The sequence below is a fragment of the Odontesthes bonariensis genome, chromosome 17 (assembly GCF_027942865.1).
Source record: "Odontesthes bonariensis isolate fOdoBon6 chromosome 17, fOdoBon6.hap1, whole genome shotgun sequence".
Classification (NCBI taxonomy): Eukaryota; Metazoa; Chordata; class Actinopteri; order Atheriniformes; family Atherinopsidae; genus Odontesthes; species Odontesthes bonariensis.
Window position 1 is genome coordinate 19,594,040 of NC_134522.1, and position 20,634 is coordinate 19,614,673.

The following is a 20,634-nucleotide window of genomic DNA, read 5'->3' on the forward strand; positions in this document are numbered from 1 at the left end:
GATTTATTTCTGGGGGGAGTACATTGTCCAAACAAAATGTTTTGGACAATGTTTGTTTTGACAGGCCTACTGGGGAAGGCAGTTATGACTCTTCCGCTTTTCTGCACCACGTTGCGGTCGTTATCAACGTTTGACGGGCCCGTCTCTCACGGAAGAATCACATACTGTTGTGAATCGTGCATTATTGAATTATCAACAATGTCAGCCTGGGATGTATTTTTCAGTACTGATTGTGAAAACCTAAAATATGCACCCTGTAATGCTGGTCGCAGGCCATCAGGTGGTGTACTGGTCCCATGAGATTTAACAAGGTTGACATTGTTGTGCTTGAATCTCACTGATGATGTTGCTATGGTAACGCAGGGCTGTCAGTTGCCCAGTCTGTTTGCTTCTTCGGATGGCTTGATTTCTATACGACAATGAACGCATGGCACATGTATAAAGGCAAAAACTTAAGTGACCCGTTAAACTCTGCTGCATATCATGTCTCGATGTTGACATGGTTGAAAACATTATAGCAGCATACAGCAGCCAAATTGCATCTGATTTCACTAGTCATCTCCAGCTAGCTGTTTAGTCAGAATTTCAGAAGCACACAAGTGGCCTTGGGGTAAACACAGCTCATCAGGCTGATTTCTTTCTGAGAAGTGATGTTTGGTGGCAGGCGGAGGCGCCGAGTATTGTGGTGGGTGGGGTTTGAAGTGAAGCAAAACCTACAATGTGGTTTTATGCCCGAGCATATATTACAATCAGAAAAATCATTGGTGCACATGCACACAATGAAATCGTGCATCTTGTATGTGACTCATTGCACAAAGCAACAAGTGGGTCTTCTGGGACCATGTGATCTCAAATTGAATTGAGCATGCACACTCTGATGCTGCTTGCCACCCAGAGCTCTCTCTCCTCCTCTCCATGTGAATGCATCTCACAGTCTCCACCCTCTATGCTTGGTTTAGACATATGTCATCCTCTATACAGTTTGAAGATCCCTCTGCTCTGTTCGTTTGCTTAACAGCAAGTTTTAGACTCAGAGGTTGGGCAGACTGTACTGTTGCCGGCAGACTACAAGAATCTACATTTGGACCACTGAGAAACTGGCTTGATAAGGAGGAATTGACAGATCTGACCACCAGCAAGAAGAGAAGTCAATCTCTGATTGTCAGATATTGATTGAGAGCTCCGTGTGAGTCTCTTATCACAAAGAGAACTGCTGTACGCTTATTTATCTTTTTTAAGCTGCTTAAAGAGGAAACGGTCGGGGAGAGAGAGGCAGCAATAAAAAGAGGAGTGTGTTGCAAAGGGATGTGGCCGGAGGCGAATTGCTACTAAAAACGATCCCTCTGGAGTTTAAGCTAAATAACAGCTTGATTTTTAATTTTTTAAAATTTTATTTTTCTTAACTGTGGAGTAACTTCTCAGTGCAGATTCTGGGTATTTTTGTCCTAAACGTTCCAGTCAACCAGTGTGTATCTCTGATTTTGACATTTCTGCAAGATGAAGAATGCAGAGTGACAGATGTACTTCTATTTTTCCTGTTTTTAAAAAAATATATATATATCTTTTTCTTTTTGCCTTGCTCGGTCTTTGTTCTGCTGAGGTTACCCATGACTCATTAAAATCTGCATTTCTCATGGGCGTGCTATAGTTCTCTTGAGGTCAAAGAATTTTTAGCATCCTCGACCCATTTTGAACTTTATCTCCACAGGTTATCGTGTAGACTATTTTGGGTTTCGGTTTGGGATTTCTTCTTGCTTCAGTGGCTTTCTTTTTTCTTTTTTTTTTTTCCTTCATAACTGACTCATCAAAAAAAGTGCTTCCAACTCTTATTCCTGTTTATACTGTAGACTATCAACAATTTCTACAGTGTATAAATACTATGCTTGTTGGTGTCATGGAAAGTAACATATTGATTACCTTTTTTATAAGTTTGTTTTAATCTTGATAAGATAAATCTGGACTCGAGCCCTTTTGCACCTCTCACCCCTGAGCTTCACCATGCTGGTAGTTTGGTGGTGCTCTGTGGTCCTGACCTATGTGTCCATCTACCTCTCACTGTCCTTCCTGCGCAGCTTGCTAGTTTCAGACAGAAGCGGGCGAAAAGCGACAGCGCGGGGGCGGCGAAAAAGACGCAGAAGAGGAAGGGTCAGACTGTCCCAAAGAATGACAGCTCGACGCAAGATGGACCCATAGATTCAGCTCTTCCATCGGCCGAGGCCACAGAGCTGAACAGCAAGACCAACCATGAGGTATGCCACTGATTGCATAGAGATTATCAGCCATGGGTCAGTGGACTTGCAGAGAAGGTTAAAGAAATTTGATTTCTGTAGCTTTAGTGGTTTAATTAAAACTAGTTTACAGCACTTATTTTGTGCTGTTTTGTATCTCAGACAAATTTATTTGCCAGTCGCTGTAGTTGACTGACCTGTGTTTGTCTTATTCTCTTTGCGCTGTGCATTTTTTTATTTATTTTTTTTGTTTAACATGTTGTCCAGGCCCCCTGTCTGATAAACATACATTAGAGAACTGGGTCACTACCCATCACATTGCCTGTAGGGCATGTTGCCATGGCAACCTTGTCAGGATTAACTAAAGCACTACCATCTGCCTTTTTTTTTTTTTTTTTTTTTTTTTTTTTCTTTCCAAAAGGAAAGGTTCACAAACTACATGTTTCCAAAGCTACAAAGTTTACATATTTGCAGCACATGATTTGTGTTGACATTGATGAAGTAAAGGGTTAATTCTAGTGCGGGTCGATCCTCTAGGAGGCCCGAAAGCCAGAGAAATCTGAGGATGAGCAGAATGAACACGGGAAGGATCGGTGCCCCTCCCCTGAGCGAAGCCCATCTCCTGTGGAAGACCTGGACTTGAGAGAAGAGGAGCTAGCTGCACTCACTGGCAAAGAGCAGCTGAAGGTATCAGTAATAGGATATTTACTGTTAAAATCTTTATATAGGTTTTTATGGGAATTTTTTTTTTTTTAAATTTCAATGTGTAAATTAAATGACGGGTAAAAATTGCTGTTTTAAAAGACACAACTCAGTAATTTGACCTTGCAAATAGTTCCTTTAGACTTTAATTCGGGTGTTGCTGCTAAAACCTCTACTAGGCTTGGGTATTATTATTACAGATGTCTAGCTAAGAGACTTCCATGCAGTTAATTCTGTAATGTACGTATAATTGTTAACCTTTATATGGGGACTTGAACCATTTGTGGATTTCTCATCAACTCATGGGGAATGTAACAGTTTCCTTCTGCTTGGCTGCTCCAATCTGAAAGTGCAGCATAGTTTATTTATAATATGAGGTTTATGTCTAGAAGGATAAGATTACAGGGTGTATGTGTAATGAGCGTAAATGGGCTTAAGTGTAGTTTGAAATGTTTCACTTTGGTTTAATGCTGTGGATGAAAGATTTAGTTTCTTCTATTTAACCTATGTTTTCTGATTGCCCAACGATGGGGAAAAAATATGGAATCATTTTTGTTTTTTTCATTTTTGCGCTCATCAAGCCCTGGGTACACATTGGAGTGAGAGCAAAGTTGTCTTGGAGAAGGCTGTTTGGCGGTATCCTACATCTGAAACAGGTGTTAGGTGTTTGCAAGACGCAGGCTGTTGGTGACGAGTCATGGCAAATGTGACTGGATGTGCCCCCATGTTTGGTCAGAGATTCTCTATGGTCTACATTTTCTTAATGGTATCCTCCAGTAGAGTGCATCAGCAAGTGTGTGAGCAATCCTGCTTATAACATGGCTGGTTTCCTGTGTGACCAAGAGGTTAAAGAGCAACTATACTGTGGGTCTATGAAGGAGAAATGTATGCTTTATACTCTGTGTATTGCACAACCTATTGCAAAGCACGTGAATGTATGAGAGGGTTTGTCTTGTTTGCATATAAAACGGACTCCTCCACTTTTTTACTTGCAGCAATTGCAGCAAGCTGTTGAGAAGCGTAATGAAATAATTGCCAAACTCAGCTCCAACCTGCAAGAGGCCCTGGCAAGTAGAGACCAGGTACAACTGGAGGCACAATCACTTGCTGGACAGATTCAGGCACTGCAGAAACAGCTCCAACAGGTGTGTGTCTCACAGATTGACAATAATTAAATCATTTTTATGTATTTCCTTATAGCTACTGCACCTCCATATGCTTTGTATTGTTTTTTTTTCCATACAGACCAGTTTAGAATTTCTACGAATCAGAGGTGAAACAGGAGCTGAAGTCCTTAACTGTCGGCACCATCACCATAGCCAGTCCCAGGATACAAACATCGATCATAATGAGGCGCCATCAGATGGATCAGGAAGCTCTGGCTCTCAGCCAGGTCCTGAAGGCTTCAGCATGGACAATAACACAAAGATGGACACTATTCTGCACAAGCTCAGGTTGGAGCTAGAAGAAGAAAGGAAGAATAGCCAGCGCATATGTGCCGAACTAGAAGAGGAGATGAAGAAAAACCAACATGTTCTATATTTACTGGACAAGGAGAAGCAAGGGAGGGAAGAGGAGCAACAAGAAAGGGAGGCACAGCTGCGAAACCTTCAGACCCAGTTAAGCCAAGTCCAAACTCAGTGCCTTGAAATGCAGAAGTACAAAGAGGAGAAAGAGCAGCTAAATGGAGAAGTGCTGGAACTGAGGAGAAGACTTCAGGAAGAAGAAGATTCCGAGAGGAGATTTGGTGAAGAAGTTGCAAACTCTGCCCTACGTCTCGAGAGTCTTGAGGAGGAAAGACGTAGACAGGAGGAGGAAATGAAGAGGCTCAAAGAGCAGCACAGAGAGGAGATTGAATGTGTCGGGCAACTGTTGGACGAGAGGGAACAAGAGCTTAAGAAGAGGGAGGAAGACCTCAAAGCTTCAAAGAACCGTCAGAACCAAGCAAAGGCTGGCTTTAGCTCTGATGGGATGAGTACAGATGAAGCCAATCATGAAAGTGGACCTGATCAGGGCATTATAGATGCATCAATACCTGAGGATATCTTGATGGAACGTTATTTGTCTTCAGTCCCCCTTGCACTCTCACAATCTTCAATTGTAAATGAAAGCCTTGAACACTGCAGTCAGCTGGATATATCTGCAGACTGCAGGTGAGAGAAATTCCATCTCTATTGTGATGATTTCTGTATGTGTCATCTTTGCTTATGAGCTTCATTACTTGTTATTTTTCAGGCATGTAATTAAATATCCTAATATGTCTGTGTCTCTAAACAGTTTTGAATTAAACAGTGAAGTGTTTGGAGATCAGCCTCTTCTGTCGATTTCAAACCGTCCCTTTGAAGAAACCGACAGCATTCAAAACATAACCAGCTCGCAGTACTTTGCCCCAGAGGCGGGTGACTCAAGTCCTCATTCTCTCCCCCAGTGGCCTCATAACTCAAGTTCTGATGAAATGGAGTTGAGTCAAATGTCGGAGCGGCAGTTTGAGGAGACGGACTTGGAAAAAGAACTGTTGAATCAGCAGTGTGGGGAGCTCCGTGAGGAGTTGGCTCTTAAGGAGCGGGATTTGAATGTGTTAAAGGAAGAAGTACTCAAGAGTGCAGAAGAACTGGAGGAAGCAAGGAACAGGTAATGAAATCAATGTCATTTTTAGGATACAGTCATGGGAATAAAGTGCATCCTCTTTCAATTCTAAGGTTTTATGTATATGGACATAATGAGAAAGAAAACCTTCTCGTTTGAAAACAAACAAAAACACAATACAAGTATTTCTTCCACAGATAATAGATAATTGACCATCAGAAAGTGTGAGGGCCTCTGTAAAAACACAAGTTTGGTTTTTGGTTTAAGTGTCTTCAGTATTGGACTACAATAAAAATCTGTTGGAGCCAGATTAAGTCTTTCTTGAATGAATCATTTTCATTCAGAATAAATGATATAAATATCTTTATTGGTGTTGATTTATACTCCTCTCTTGTTTTGCTTGGTTACGTAAAGCTATTGATTGATTCTCTGATCAGTGAAACCTTTTGAAATGATCCCTGTACGTTTAGGTGGGCCCAAGTTACAGAAGAGCTCCGGCAAGCTCTCTGGGAACTTGAGGAAGAGAAAGAAAAGGCTCGACTTATGGAGGAGGAGCGGAACTCGCAAGCCCGTGAGCAAGATGGCCATGAAAATGAACTCGGTGCCTTATTTGAAGAACGAGAAGAGGACAATGCAGTGATATTGATGGGACAAGGAGCTGAAAGGAGTGCCGAAACCTCCCTGCTCGTCTCTGATCATTTTCCATCAGAGGAGGAAGATAAACTGGCAGGAGAGCGAAGGGAGGAGAAAGAGGAAAGAGCTGCTCTCTTCTCTCATCAAAATCAGCAGGAGATGCAGGTATCGTCTCTGCAGGAGATAAACTTGTCTGCAGATTCTACCAAAGAAAGCCCGAAGCTCAACGATGACATCCAAATGCAAACATCACAGGTATTCTACTGTAATAATTTTGTGTTAACACCTTTGTTACAATATAGATATTCCAGAGACTTCAGTCAAGTAAAATTTAGTGTCTTTTCAATAAATGTCTTTTTCCTTGCTCTTTCTTTTTTCAAAGGCTCACTGTAAGCCTCTCATATCGGAGTTTGAGGAGACGAAAATGGAACATAAAACCTCGTCAACCCTGTTAAGTCAAAGGACTATCGAGCTCGAGACCCTATTAAAAGAGCTCGAAGCGACACGTGTGCAGGTTTTAAATGCCCAAACAGAAGTGGAGAGACTGCAGCAAGAACTATCGAAGAGCAGTGACAGTCTGGACTGTGTCAGAGAAGAGAAAAACAAACTGGAATCGCAAATGTCCTGTCTGAGACAAACCCTGTCCCATTTGGAAGAGGCCCAGGCTCAGTCTGTGCAGCAGAGGGAGGAGGACAAGGGAAAAGAACAACAGATGGACGAACAGATCAAAAAGATGGAACAAGTCCTAGAAGAGGAACTTGAACAGTTTGAGCACATGCTGAAAGCCAAGGATGCGGAGGTGGGATACGTCATAATAACATGATTTGTTTTCCTGTTTGAGGTTGCCATGCCTATTGATTAACACGATGTACAACATTATATTAAAGTTGGCTGAGGAGAAGGAGAAATGGGAGGACGAGAGGCAGGAAAAGGAAAAGCTCCTTTCTACAACTCGTCTGTTGGAGGAGCAGATGAAGGAGAAGGAAGAGGAGGTGAAGGCTCTCCTGGAGAAGCAGTTCTTAGCTGTGGAAGAGGCTGCAGAAAAACTCAAAACTTCCCACCAACTGGAGAAAAAAGACCTGATGGAGAAACATCAGCAAGAGGTGGGGTTTACAAACTGTAACTATTGTCCTGATGCGATTTGAGACATTATGTATTCCAGTATTTTTATGACGAAAATAGTTATAGGGCCTTGCTGTAGGTGTTTTGATGTGTTGTTCCTGTATGAATGCCTAGATATCTGCGTTGCATGCTCACCTGGAGACGGAACTGTTGAGGCTGCAGGTCACAATGGAGGAAGAACAGAAGCGGCAGATCAGCCTGATTAAACAGGTATCAATTCGCCACTGCATAGCTCATTAAGAGATATCAAGTTTTTGCATGTTATTACAGTCTTCTGCATAATTTCTTTTTCTTTTAAATTTTTTTTTTTTTTTTTTAAGGTAACTGAACGTGAGCATGAGAGAATGATATTGGAGCTGACTGCCAAACACAACGAGGAGCTTAATCAATTGAAGACAGAGGTGTCCTTGGAGCTGAGGGAGAGCATGGAGGCAGCTCACCAGGCCGAGCTGCTGCAGGCACAAGTACGTTACACACAGACAAACACACACTTGAGCACACTTTTATCATGCTTTGTAGTCCTCACTAACCATTATTAGATTCAATTTATTTTCGTTATGACCTGTAAAGCTCCCTCCTTTACTGAGCAGTTTGCCACTAACATATAAGACTAAAGCTCTCACACAAACTACAAACTGTACTTTGTTGTGTTTAGGCTCAGAAGACCTTGGAACTTGAAGCCTTGCATCTGAGCTTAACCACAGTCCACATGTCCCAGCTAGAGTGCTCTCAGGTAAACCTGGAGCAGGAGCAAGAGTCTGCTTTTAGCAAAGTCCGGTCCTCTATGCGGGAGGCATTTGACCAGGAAAGTGCGCTCCTGCACGCCCGTCATCAGTCGGATCTAGACGAGATCAACCGGCAGAGTCGGGAGGAGCAGGAGAGACGGCATGAGCTGCACCTACAAGAGATGAGTGAGTTCCAACGAGAGTGGTTCTCAGTTCAGTGTTTTCTCATGGAAGCATTAGGACTTTGTGTGAATTATTCTCATTTCTTAGTAGGCAGCTCAATAAAAGCAGCGCGGAATGATGGATGTTGCCTTGAAATTCTTGGACCTGATGAATCTTTTTTTCGCGTTTGTATGTTCAGATGATTTGACGCAGCAGTGGGAGGCTCGTCTTGCTCAGGAGAGGGCTTCCATGGACAAAAAGCAGACCACAGATATGCAGGTATAAACTTTATTGCATTTCGATACACGTGTTGCATTTCTGTCCTGCAGCCCTGTCACTTGAAATACTAAAAGATATTGCAATTTTTCTCAGGCTCTAAGAGAACAGTGGGAGACGGAGGCTGGGGCAAACTTACAAAGGTCTCTCTCAAACATCCAGAACAGTCTCACTGCCACCCAGACAGAATTGAACAGCACCCAGGCCACCCTCGCAGAGACCAGCAAAGCCTTAGCTGAAGCCAATGCAGCTCTGTCCCAGACTGAGTCAAAGCTGCAGGGCACACAGGCAAGGCTGGAAGAACTCCAAGCTTCCAGTATGGAGCAGGCTCAGAAACTACAGGAGGAGCTAAAACAAGCCTGGGCTGATAGAGATTCTGCTGTCTGTGAGTTTTAATCATTTTTATTTTAATAATGACAACTGTTTTTAATCTGTCTTCTGCAGCAATATTTAGCCTCCCCTCCAGTCATTGCCATTTCTAGTTAACATTAGTCACTGTATTTTATGCATATGGGTTTTAATTAATTCATTAATTTTTTTCCTTCTACGTGCTCATCAGATTCTTTGGAGGAGTTGGTTTGTAGTCACAAGACAGTGCTTCAGGAAAAAGAGCAGCAAGTACTCCACCTTGAGGAGAAAGAACGGCAACTGCAGCAAGAGGTCAGTTTATTCTAACACATAACATCTGGTTATGTTGTGACTTGGTTTTTTTGTCTCAAAACAATGAACACAATGTTCCCTAAAATGTAAAGAAATATTTTTCCTCATTTCAGTCGTGGGTCAGGGAACATGCAGTTGAGAATCCTGATGAGTCATAGTTTGAATTTCCCACTTGTCAACCAGGTTTTGCACCTGGAGGAAGAGAAGGCCTTGCTCAAGCAGAGCTCAGAAGAGGAAGTGGGACAGCTGTGGACCCAGCTGGAGAGCATGAGGACTAGTCGTCGAGAGCTGGGAGGTGAGACCAGCAGTGTTAATTTAAATTCTCAGCTATGATTAAGACTTGCATATTTATTCAAAGGCTAAATTGTGCCTTTTATTTTGTTGGCATTGGCTGTTCCCAATACAACACTGATGAAAATAAGTCTTAATACTAAGACGTAGAATGATTGTGTATATCCAGTTTTTTTTTTTTTTTTTTTCTTACCATTTATTTTTCTGTGCTGTATTATCTAACAGAGCTCAAGGAACAACTGCTAGCTCGGACATCTCGTGTCGACGACATCGAACGCCTCAAGACAGAGTTTAATGAACAGAAACGAGAAATCAAAGAGCAGAATGAGGTGGAGCTAGAAAATCTGAGGAGGTATGAGAGCACAAGTAGACACCTATGCTTGAATATAAAGCCTTGATGCATGAATTGTCAGTGTTATCGTTTTTTATTATTATTTTTTTTTTTAAATTTAAAAACTAATATCTGTATTATATTGGATGTTAATGAAATTGTTTTCTTTGCACTGGCTGCAGTTTACTTGCTCAGTCTTTCACGAAGTATGTGTATTTTGCCTTTAGGTATTTTGAAAAGCGGTTGCATGCAGCAGAGGAGAGTTACAAAGAAGAAATTGCTCTGCTCCAACTGAAGCTAGTAGAAGGTGCCTTGGAGGAATCTATACTTAAAACCACAGATGACAGGTTGGTCAGTTGATTGTCATGCAACATGAGATTTATACAGTACAGTCTTAATTAAATGTCTTAGAATGTTTGTGCTTTTGCGCTCTTCAGTACCCGAATTCAAGTTGAAGAGGAAATAGATGATACTTCTGTTAGTGTCAAACTGGTGAAACGGAAGGTAAGAGGTGCACATAAGTATCCTGTTGTTTGTACTGTGTCAATATGGTTGTGCTTCATAGATCCTTTTTTTTTTGTGTTTGCTTGATTTGCTTCCTTGCTCTTTTCACTGGATCTGAGGTATCATGCTACTCTCTTATCCAGGAAATGCTCGACACTCTGAGGCTTCAGCTGGATAAGAAACATGAAGTGGATCTCTCCAACCTGCAATCATCTTTGTCGCTCTCTTTTAACGAAGAGCTGCAGCAGGTCAGACGCCAAATTAGATCTTTAAGTTATTGGCACCCAGCACCTTTACCCTCTTGTTTACAGGTTCTGTACCATTATTTGTATATCAGGTGCGTTCAGACCTCACTGACCATTACTACAAAGAGCTGCAGGAGATGAAGACTCGTCATGCTCTGGAATTGGAGAAGCTCAGAGCCAAACTCTCTGATGATCATCTATTAGGTGCCCCACACTCACGCTTTTTTAATTGGCCATAAACAAACATTCAATTTGGTGTTTAAAAGTTTCTAAATTTGAAAAAAAACAACTCTTCAAATATCTTTGTCTTAGAGCTTACCAGAGTTCATTTGGAGGCAGCAAGAAAGGTTGAGGTGAGACAAATAACTCGAAAAATTTGACTTGGGCCAGTAATGGAGTGTTCTTTTTTTGATTTTATTTATTTATTTATTTTTAATGATTGTTTCTCTTAATTAGGTTGAGGTAGAGCAGAGAACGTGGTGTCTCTCTGAGGAGCTGCAAACCAGGATGACAATCATCCACACACTGGAAAACAGACTGGCTGCCCTGAGCAAACGGCCTGTGGCAGATATGCAGCTGGATACTGAAGAGGTACATGTATAACTCTGCAGATGATAAAAACATACTCAGAGAAATGATCAAATTAGCCCAGTCACAAGAAAACGCCTTTAATCATACGCTATGGTGCTTTTTATACCAACTTATTAATATGTTCGCTTTAACCGCTGCAGGTCGCCCCTCTTGAGGAAACTCTGAATTTGGAAAGGGAGACTGTGCATGACAACATAAAGAAGCTGAAAGAAGAGCTCGAACAGAAACATAACGGTGAGATCGCTGCACTGAGGTCAGACCTGGAGAGGGAGAGGGCACAGTTTGAAAAAGCACTCCAAGATGAGAAGGAGAAGTTGAAGTCTCTACAGGCTGCCCTGGACAACGATGAAAGTGAGATCATTTTTAAAAGATTTCCATTGGACTTCAGTTTTTGAACCAGTTTCTGAATGATCGTGTGTCTTTTAGGCCCACAGGTCATAATAATGAGACAGAGATTGGAGGCTCAGTATGACAGCGAGCTGCAAATGGCAAAGAATTGCATGTCTGTTGAAATCAAGGAGCTCACGGTTTTACTTCAGGAGCAGGGTGACGAGAGACTGCGCCAAGCCCAACAGAGGTGAGATCTCAAGTTCATGCCATAGGAGTGTCATAGGATCATTGTGTTCTTCAAACAGTTCCAGCTTTCACGCAGAGGACTATTTGCAGTTTCCCTTCACAGCTTTTCTCTTGAGTCTGTATCCCACGCAGAAAATGTCAGCGAGACATTGGTGTTTTTTTTGCCAACATTTAACTTTTAACATGCTTATGAATGCTCTTTCCAACGCCAGCTGGTGTTTTTCAAATGCTGACTGGTATTCATGCCACTACATGTGGGATTCAATATATAAACAAGAGATGGTGACAAATAAAACCTCTTGACAATGTTAAGAGATCCATCTGCAAAAGCTTATGGTAAATCCAGTTTAAAACTGTAAAAGCTGAAATTGTGAACGCCACTCCAGGGGTAGCATTGGACAGTGTTTTACAAGTGGGACGTTTAAACATTAAACAGAAAAAATAGAGTAACACTGAGCTCGTGTGCTGACACCGCTGCTTCAGCTTCACATCCATGTTAACAATAACCTGTGAAATTGAATTGTGCACATTAGATCCCACTCTGGCTCTAAACTTTTACACATGGTGATGATGACGTTTTAGTTGGTCTCAAAAATGCCAGCCACAAACTCTGATATAAGCAGCTCCGGCCCAGCTCAAAGTTGGTGCTCCTGTTGCAACAGTGTTATAAGTGGTTATAATGCTGCTGTCATGGTCTGAAAACAGATTGTTATGCAGTACCCTAAATAACTAACAGTTTTGTTGTTTTTGGTTTCATTTAAATTGCAACAAAATCATACTAAAATCTACTATTTATTGTCTGTGTGGTCAGATTTCAAGAGGAGAAAGCAGCGTTGGAGCAGCGGTTGGTTCAGAAATATGAAATGTCTGTGGCGGAGCTAAAGAACAAACATAAAGTGGAGCTTGAACATGAGAGGGCAACACTTCTAAATAAGCACTCCCTAGAGATGGACGCACTCGGTGCCAAACACAAAGCACAACTGGATTCACTCGGTGCCAGTCACAGAGATCAGCTTGCAGCTATGGGCGCAGAGCTTGAAACGAAGCACAACGCTGAGTTTGTTGCCTTGGAAGCAGCCCTCAATTCCAAACTTAAGGAGGACCTTCAAAGTCTGGAGGCTGTTTTTCAAGAGACCAATCAGGCACAGTTGGAGGCTTTAGAAGCAGAATTGTCTCGCAAACACCAGGAAGAGAGGGATGAATTGGAAAAGAGGATGCTGGGTAATATGGACACTTTGGAGGCCACTTACCTGAAGGAAGTGCAAGTAAGGACACACAAGCCTTTAAAGTAAAGCATAATGTTTAGTTTCTGTCTACACGGTGTATTAAAGTCTTTGGAGATCAAGAAAACTAATCGGTACAGCCACTGGTTAGTTTTCTCATTTTGTAAATGATCTTTAGTTAATGTATCTAACTTCTTGATCTCAGGCACTACGTGATGAAATGGTTCACCTCGAGGAGAAGCAGCGGCAAGATCTGATTTGCCTGAATTCAGAACACAAACGGCTCATGGAGCGTCATGCTGCAGAGCAGCTGTCCATCAGAGAAGAACTGAGAAAAGAGCTGGCTCAGGTACACATGGGGAAGTTTAAAGCCATGGCAGCCGAGCTCAGCCACGTTCACAAGGTGATAAATTCAGATTGGTGTTGGCCCAGGCCAACATAAATGAATAATCCATGTGAAGAGAAAAGGCTCTACTTTTAACAAAATACCTTGACATGATTTGTTCTTAACAGACTGAGTTGGCTGCTCAAAAAGAGGCTTTAGATGCTGAACACTGCAAAGCTCTGGAAACCCTTAAGCAGCAGGTACTTTCACAGTCGTCGCATCACATTTACTTTTTCCAGTGTGAGCCAAACATCATAATGCCTTCTTATTACTTTTGAGTTTCATGTCTTTACGTTGTGGATGTTTAGTTGTGGCCTGGTTTGAAGTCTACATGCTTGCATACGGCAAAACTTTAGATTTTCTAAAGCAGAAGTGAAGAAGCATTTATTTAAATTCACAAATGGGTCAAAACATTTGCTCTTGCTAATGGACAACAAATTGATTATTTTGTTTAAGCATACAATTCAACACAATTGTCACTTCTCCAGCTTGCTTTCATCATGTTGGAATGTGTTAAGATGGACTAATAAAATCCAAGGTTTTAAGTTGATGTTTCACTCCAGTATCGTGCTTTGAGTTGAAAGTTTGATTATCTTTTTTTTTTTTTTTTTCCTTTTCTCTGCTTTCTTTCAGGTTTTGGAACATGAGCAGCAAAATAGCACAGCGCTACAGGAGCTCTCACAAACCTACACAGCTGAAAAAGAGCAGCTTATCAAACAGCACTTACTCCAGCTTCAGGTTTGTGTTACTCTTGGATGACCTTTGTCTTCTTCTTCTTCTTCTTCTTCTCGCATCTTCCCTGGCCTTTTATGGAGTGTATCTACATTTAAATCTCTGAGTCTCTGGAGTTTCCTTTAGTGGTTGCTACAAGAGTTCTAGTGTCGGTTCTTAGAAAGAGGGGATAACACTGAGTCATTGTTCATCCTTTGTAATGGTCTATTTGTTTGTAGTGACAGAGTATTTATTTGGATTGATTTTTATCACTGAGCAGCACCACAGTTGTGATCATTTTACCTTAAAGAAATGCACATTTCTGCTGTAGGAGCTGAGGGGAACCTCTGCACGGGAATTGGAGGCTTGTCGGAGGGAGCTGGAAGTGGAGTCTTCAAGGCAACGGCAGCACTTCCTAGAAGAGGTGGAGCTCCTTAAAGTCCAATCTGAAGAGCGGCTACAGGACAGGGTTAATCAACTGAAGGTAAAGGCAAATATTTTGGACACTGTACTAAAAGATGGGTGGCTCAGTCTCATTTTGACACACGAGGTGTGATTCCATGTCATTTTTAGAGAAGAGGCTTTCACCCTTCAACCCTTTCAAACAAGCTATACTTGTTCTATGTTTTTCTAATTGTACCGTCCAATTTTGGCTTAATGACATTATAATATGTGGTGTTGCTGTTCGTCTGAGGTTGTATTTTTTTTATATATATATATATTTTTTTTCCCTAAACCATTTAATCCTTATGATACTTTATGTGAAAAAATACAATAATGTTCTTTCTCAGTTCAGACTTGCAGTGATTTTTATACATATTATGCAATAGTGGTGGATTATTTCAAGCTTCAGTGTTTCAGAGTGGTGGCTATGCCATCCCTAAGCTGCGGCACCAGTTCAGTTCTAGGGATAGTTCCCTCGCTTGGACTGTGTCCCACTTGAGCTTTATTCAAACCTAGTTTTCTCATAATCCCACCGTCATATATGTAGAAGTGTTCACATCCGCCTGTCTCTGTATTCTCAGTCTGTGTGCTTCTGGGCTTTGCATGCGTTTCTACTTCTGCCATCTGAGCAGTTGAGAAATTGGATGGATCTAAGCTTTTTATCCACTGAAGGTTGAAGGTTATTTTTTTTTTTTTAGATGGACATTTAACATTTGACCATACGAAATGTTAAAGCCAGTAGTCGTTTATCTGGCATGTTCACGGTCTTATAGCTTTTAAGACTGAACATAGCTTAGGTCTTATAGGGACGTGTGGACCTATTGTGTCATGCAACTTTTCACGCTGGTGATCTCCATTTATTTGATTCAATTTTTCCACGCCACTGCTTTCTTTGTAGACGGAATTTAAAGAACAGAAGGAGGCAGAGCTTGAAGACCGTAGGCGGAGCTTCACATCAGAACAACAGCAAAAGGAACGGAGCTACACAGACAAAATGAGCCAGCTCACTGCCCAGCTGCAGCAACTAGATGCTGTGGTGGCCCAGGTACTGGACACACACCTACATAATTCTTATTGTCCACACTTCTTGCATGGATTTACATTCAATGGTGCATAATGCTTAAATGGAGTGTTGCATATTGTTCTACTCTGAGGAAGCAAGAGTAGATGGGCCCAAGTGTAAAGTTGTTATATTTATAGTAAAGAACAAAATCGGTGAGGTAGTAATTTGGAACCTCTTGCCTGTGAGAGGAAGTCTGGGTATTAAGAGTAAAAGAATATTTCTATTTAAAAAAGGTGCATCCCGTAGGCTGGATTTTCCTCTTATCCTTTCATCAGATTACAGCTTGTAAAAGAGATTAGAATATTAATGAGTTGCTGAGTAGTCTTGCATGTATATCGGTGTTGTGTGGTAGTTAATATTTTCCTTAATCTTTGAGGTAAAAACGATCCGATTTTACCCAAAGGGCCTCTTTTATTGTGTTTTTTTTCTTTAAGAATAGAATAGAAAAATGCTGCCTTTAGTGGAGTACATATTTTACTTAAGTATTGAATAAAAGAAGAGATTACATGACATCCTGGATTTATGGACATTTAATTTAATGGACTGATTTTTAAATAAATAAATAATATGGTTGGTGGCCCTGGTTGTAATACTTTTGTTTTTAGTTCTTCTATTAAGTTTTTTTTTTTTGGGGGGGGTGAAATAAAAGCTGAAACATGTTCATTTACTTTCTTCCTTTTGATTACCAACAAGGCAGTTGCTCTAACCCTGATTCTTTGAATGTATGAGTTCTGCCATCATGTTCCTCAACTGATTTTATAAATCCGTGTTCGTTCTTGTAACGGTTGGTCATGTCTCCCGTGCTTGCGTGTATTTGTTTCCATGGCACCTGTCCAGCTTGACTCTTTATAGTGAAACATTAACATATGCTCAGGTCTCCATGAGACTGGATTAGAGGGCTTTGAGCGGTTGGGAGGAGGGTGTTGTCGTGGCAATGGTATTGTTTTGTTGAGTCAGGTGGCTGCAAGAGATGAGTGTGTTGCAAGGGAAAGGCAAAAAGGGAGAGAAGACATGGTGACAGAGGGAGATGATGAAGAGGTGGAGGAATTGAAGGTAATAGAAGTGACTACAAAGCTGAAAGTGTGCTTTTTCAGCACATGTGGGAGTACATCCAGTGGCCGTCTTTCATCACTATTGCATTTACTCTGTACTTGAGCAGAGTTGTACTGCCTAAGTTGCCTGCCAATTACCGTGTGTGTTGTGCTTTATGCTGGCTAAATGAATCCTGTGTTTGGTGACGTAGGCATTTTCAGTAATGTGACGGGATGAGATGCTTCAGTGGCAGATTTAGGGTTTACTCTGAATCCAGAACATACAAAAAATGTTCATCATGGATTTGGACCTGATGAGATGTTGGGGAAGATGTGTTTATAGGAAGGTTTCACAAACAACAGAATACGATGACGGTGAACGGGTGTTTTTGGGAAGACCTTAATATTGTACTCTTCAGGTTTGAATATCATGCTATGTTTCTTTTTTATTTGATTACTTTGATTTCTGGGATTTAGCTGTTCACATAGATTAATCCATAGGTTAGGTGGAATGGAAAGATATTAAGTTTGTCAGAGATGAGGGTGTAATTCCCAAGTTAACCCATGTTAATTTTTTTTTTCCAGTTGCGAGCTGAGGTTGGTTGTCTGCAGGGAGAGCTACAAGGAAAACATGCAGAGATGGAGACCCTGGACACACTCCTTCAAAGAAGGGAGCGAGAGGGTCAGGAGGGGGGCAACCTTCTGAAGATGCTCACTGATGACTTACAGACCGCTAAAGAGGAAAAGTAAGTTATCTTTTTCAAGTGTGCGTCATTTCACGTACATAATTAATGTAGATGGGTGAATTCTGGGGTGAGAAACGGTGTAAAATAAATGCTGCAAATTTTGCTCAATCATTGGAAAGGTTGTCAGTTGAATTGGTGACATTTAAATATATCATAAAATGTCTTTATTGCATTAAATGTAATGGATTTTAGTTTTATCAAATTTTTCCTCATGCTAGCAGATTTCTAATATTATCATGAATTTATCCTGAGGTTTGTATTTGAGGGACGTTTTCCTCTTCTCTTTAGGTGTAAACTTCACCGTGCAAATGAAAAGTTTGGTAAGGTGCTGATTGAGATGCTCCGCAGTGTCATAGCAACAGAAGAGCTGATTGGGCAAAAGATCAGTACCAGAACAAGCTCCACAGGGAACAAAGATTCCCAAGAATCAGGTCTGTTGGCTTCGGATTTACTTTGTTTGAGTTTCAATAATACAGTAGTTTGGCTGTGATTAACAGGCTTCTGTTGGGGATGCTGCTCCTTAATTGAGTGGCTGATTTTAGTCTGTTAGGAACAAGGACTTCTCCGTATTTGAATTGCTATATGTTTTAACTTGCTCTTTTTCAGGTATTTCAGTTGCAGATTTGTCAGCTGATGACTCGGAGCTTACCCAGCTGCTCTGTGAGAGTCTGCTGGTTTCAGATACTCAGATCAGTCCCGAAGGAGAAGAGTCGGCTCTGAATGCTTGCAGCAGACTACGTCACACAGTCGACACACTTCTGGATCTGCTCAATCAAGCAAATACACAGGTAAAGAAACCATTCACACCAAAAACCTTTGTTTTGTTTTTGGTTTCTCCTCCCAACAGAGTTGTTGGCTGTCAAATGATTGAGAGTTTCTCTTTACTTCAGCTGGAGCAGACTTGCAATGTCCATCTTTCTCTGGAGGAAAAGTTCTCCCAGGGCAGAGAAGACTCCGCCCAACTCCTTGAACAGCACAAACTCTTATTGGAGCAGCTTGATCAGGAGGCCAAGCAGAAAAGTCAACTTCAGGTGGAGCTCCACAAGGCAGAAGGTGCGCACTTTCAAAGTGAAGTAATTGATGCTGCAATTGACTGTAAAGACGTGATATTCAACCTTTAATTCTATACTTGCACTGAAGTTTACATTTAACTATGATGATAACTGATTTTTTTTATTTTTATTTTTTTTTATTGCCTTTAACAAAACCCTGCATTCGCATGATGTGTTCAGGTCTTGTGGAGGGCTACGTGGCTGAAAAGGCTGCCCTGGAGGAGTCTCTGCAGCAAAAGGAGACTCGGGAGGAAAGGCTTGTTGAGGAGCTGGAAGACCTGAAGGTGAAGCTGCACCAGATGCAGGGCCTCACTGCGGAGCTGGACAGCCTCAGAGTGAAGCATCAAGAGCTCAGTGAGGAGCACACAACTCTGCTGCGCCAGAAGGAGCATCTCTCTGCTGGACTCGGGGAGAGGGAGAAAGGTGAGAAGAAAATGTTTCAAATTGTGAAATTATGTGCCTGCATAGCATCTTACATGACCTCTTTTTTAAGTGAGCTTGACCATACACTTATATAATATCTGTGCTCAGATGTGCCTTTTCTCCGTAGGCCATTGGTTCAATTTAGATCCTGATGCAGGTTTGTGGGTCAGAGTGGAGTTATGAGTGTGTGGTGGGGGCTGGGGATGAATTTGCAGTGCTGTGAGTTTGCCGTTTGTAATGCTGACAGTACCCGCTACTTTTTTTTTATTTTACAAATCTTATTGGAGTGCAGTGTCATTTCTTGTTGTTCTACTTCTTTAAGGGCATTATGTGTAACTGTAGGTATCTAAAATCCCCTTTACAGTCATGTCAACTTTAAAAATCTTTCTGTTTTGAATCGACTAACAAACGGTCTTTTTATTTTCTTAAGCTTTGCTGGCAGAGACGGAACGTCTGACCCAAGATAGGCTGCATTTGCAGCGTCAGGCAGAGAAAGACCACAAATCTCTTTCACTGCGCCTCAGGACCCTGGAGAGAGAGCTTGAAGAGCAGGAAACTAAGGGCCTGGAGACAGAGCTGCACCACAAGACCCACACTGAAGACCTCAATCAGCGTGTACAAGCCCTTGAGAAACAGCTGAAACATGACAGGCAGTTTATAGAGGTAGGTTTTCTTTAGAATTGATTTAAAATTGGAAAATAAAACTTTTAATGTAAATGCTATTCTTCAGAGATTTGGTAATTTGCAGATTTAAAAAGTCAGTGTGCTGTTATTACACGTTTCAGTTGAATTGAATTCTTTCTAAAGCTATTTAAATGTCAGACCTTCTCCACTTGCTGTTAGATGTAAAGGAGAGTCTTTCACAGCATTTGTTCTGATGCATGTAGGAGCAGGCTGTGGAGCGTGAACATGAGCGAGACGAGTTCCAGCAGGAAATCCGCAGGCTTGAGGCTCAGCAGCGACTGACGGCTAATGTGGATAACAAAGGACAAAGGGTGAGGGTCGTTAACTTTAATAGACTGTGTTTGTGTAAATATGAGTGTCACAACTTCACCATTATGTAGCTAAATTTCTCAAACTCTGTGATTGGGTCCCGAGGCTGTGGTCGGTACTGATGTGGTCCGTTGGGGAGATTTGTTTGATTATTAATTTTGAGAGAAGAACGGAATTTAAATTGAGTTTAACATGGAGAGTGCTGTGTGATTGAACTGCAGTGTAACTTGGAGATAAGGTTACAAATAGGGCAAAAGTTCACCTTCAGAGTATTCGTTTAGATTTAACCCCCGTTTCATACAGAAGGATGAAATCTATAGCCAGACCTTATTATAGAAATGATTTAAATTTCTGGATACAGTACATAAAGATAAAATATGTTTCATTTGGAGTGTCTGTAGGCTTTCTACATGTGTGGGATTTCTCATTGTTCTCCTGACTGAATTTTGAACGAGTTAACTAAAGCATTTATAGTCCTGCTTACAGAAGTTGAAGTGATGAATGCATTGCTTGTTTACTAATGAGCCTGACTGTTGCTATTTGTTTATCCCTATGCTGAATGGATTGCTGTAGTTTGAGGACTTGGTTCTGCAGGTATGAAATCTAACTGTAGCATAGCTCTCATCTCTCCTCTGACTGTCGTGCATGATGTGAATCTCACATTTCATCTATAGTTTTTAAATGTCCATATGGGCCTCATATGGGAGTCATTGTCTTTACCATCTCATCATCCATTTGGTAATATTTACTGGCTTTTTTTTCCACATCTCTTGTCTTTTTTCTCGATGCTCCATACAATGGCTTTTAGTCGTAGTATGATTGGCTGCAGATTTGGAATGGCTTATTTACCTTTGAATCATGTAGTTTTACGTTTGCAAATTCAACTTTTGTTCCTGAAATCCAGGAAACCTGTTGTTCAGACTAATGTTCC

The 20,634-nt window shown here is 41.3% G+C and overlaps 1 protein-coding gene across 6 annotated transcripts in view; it reads left to right on the forward strand.

Moving 5' to 3' along the window:
* pcnt (pericentrin) overlaps window positions 1-20,634 on the forward strand; it is a 34,974-nt gene that overhangs the window by 2,058 nt on the left and 12,282 nt on the right. For 4 of the 6 annotated variants that reach the window (XM_075448401.1, XM_075448402.1, XM_075448405.1 and 1 more), the window contains 38 exons: window positions 2,073-2,249; window positions 2,766-2,915; window positions 3,926-4,075; window positions 4,176-5,083; window positions 5,208-5,561; window positions 5,987-6,404; window positions 6,532-6,948; window positions 7,037-7,252; window positions 7,386-7,481; window positions 7,592-7,735; window positions 7,927-8,182; window positions 8,358-8,437; window positions 8,531-8,819; window positions 8,994-9,094; window positions 9,278-9,389; window positions 9,611-9,737; window positions 9,944-10,063; window positions 10,154-10,220; window positions 10,364-10,468; window positions 10,558-10,669; window positions 10,778-10,818; window positions 10,922-11,056; window positions 11,197-11,407; window positions 11,483-11,633; window positions 12,444-12,897; window positions 13,061-13,258; window positions 13,369-13,440; window positions 13,874-13,978; window positions 14,283-14,435; window positions 15,294-15,440; window positions 17,075-17,235; window positions 17,524-17,666; window positions 17,842-18,023; window positions 18,126-18,288; window positions 18,468-18,710; window positions 19,141-19,373; window positions 19,598-19,705; window positions 20,277-20,297. In XM_075448401.1, coding sequence (XP_075304516.1) covers window positions 2,073-2,249; window positions 2,766-2,915; window positions 3,926-4,075; window positions 4,176-5,083; window positions 5,208-5,561; window positions 5,987-6,404; window positions 6,532-6,948; window positions 7,037-7,252; window positions 7,386-7,481; window positions 7,592-7,735; window positions 7,927-8,182; window positions 8,358-8,437; window positions 8,531-8,819; window positions 8,994-9,094; window positions 9,278-9,389; window positions 9,611-9,737; window positions 9,944-10,063; window positions 10,154-10,220; window positions 10,364-10,468; window positions 10,558-10,669; window positions 10,778-10,818; window positions 10,922-11,056; window positions 11,197-11,407; window positions 11,483-11,633; window positions 12,444-12,897; window positions 13,061-13,258; window positions 13,369-13,440; window positions 13,874-13,978; window positions 14,283-14,435; window positions 15,294-15,440; window positions 17,075-17,235; window positions 17,524-17,666; window positions 17,842-18,023; window positions 18,126-18,288; window positions 18,468-18,710; window positions 19,141-19,373; window positions 19,598-19,705; window positions 20,277-20,297 — 7,320 coding nt within the window. The remainder of the gene's footprint in view (window positions 1-2,072; window positions 2,250-2,765; window positions 2,916-3,925; window positions 4,076-4,175; window positions 5,084-5,207; window positions 5,562-5,986; window positions 6,405-6,531; window positions 6,949-7,036; window positions 7,253-7,385; window positions 7,482-7,591; window positions 7,736-7,926; window positions 8,183-8,357; window positions 8,438-8,530; window positions 8,820-8,993; window positions 9,095-9,277; window positions 9,390-9,610; window positions 9,738-9,943; window positions 10,064-10,153; window positions 10,221-10,363; window positions 10,469-10,557; window positions 10,670-10,777; window positions 10,819-10,921; window positions 11,057-11,196; window positions 11,408-11,482; window positions 11,634-12,443; window positions 12,898-13,060; window positions 13,259-13,368; window positions 13,441-13,873; window positions 13,979-14,282; window positions 14,436-15,293; window positions 15,441-17,074; window positions 17,236-17,523; window positions 17,667-17,841; window positions 18,024-18,125; window positions 18,289-18,467; window positions 18,711-19,140; window positions 19,374-19,597; window positions 19,706-20,276; window positions 20,298-20,634) is intronic. The other 2 variants (XM_075448403.1, XM_075448406.1) reach the window with 1 other exon arrangement.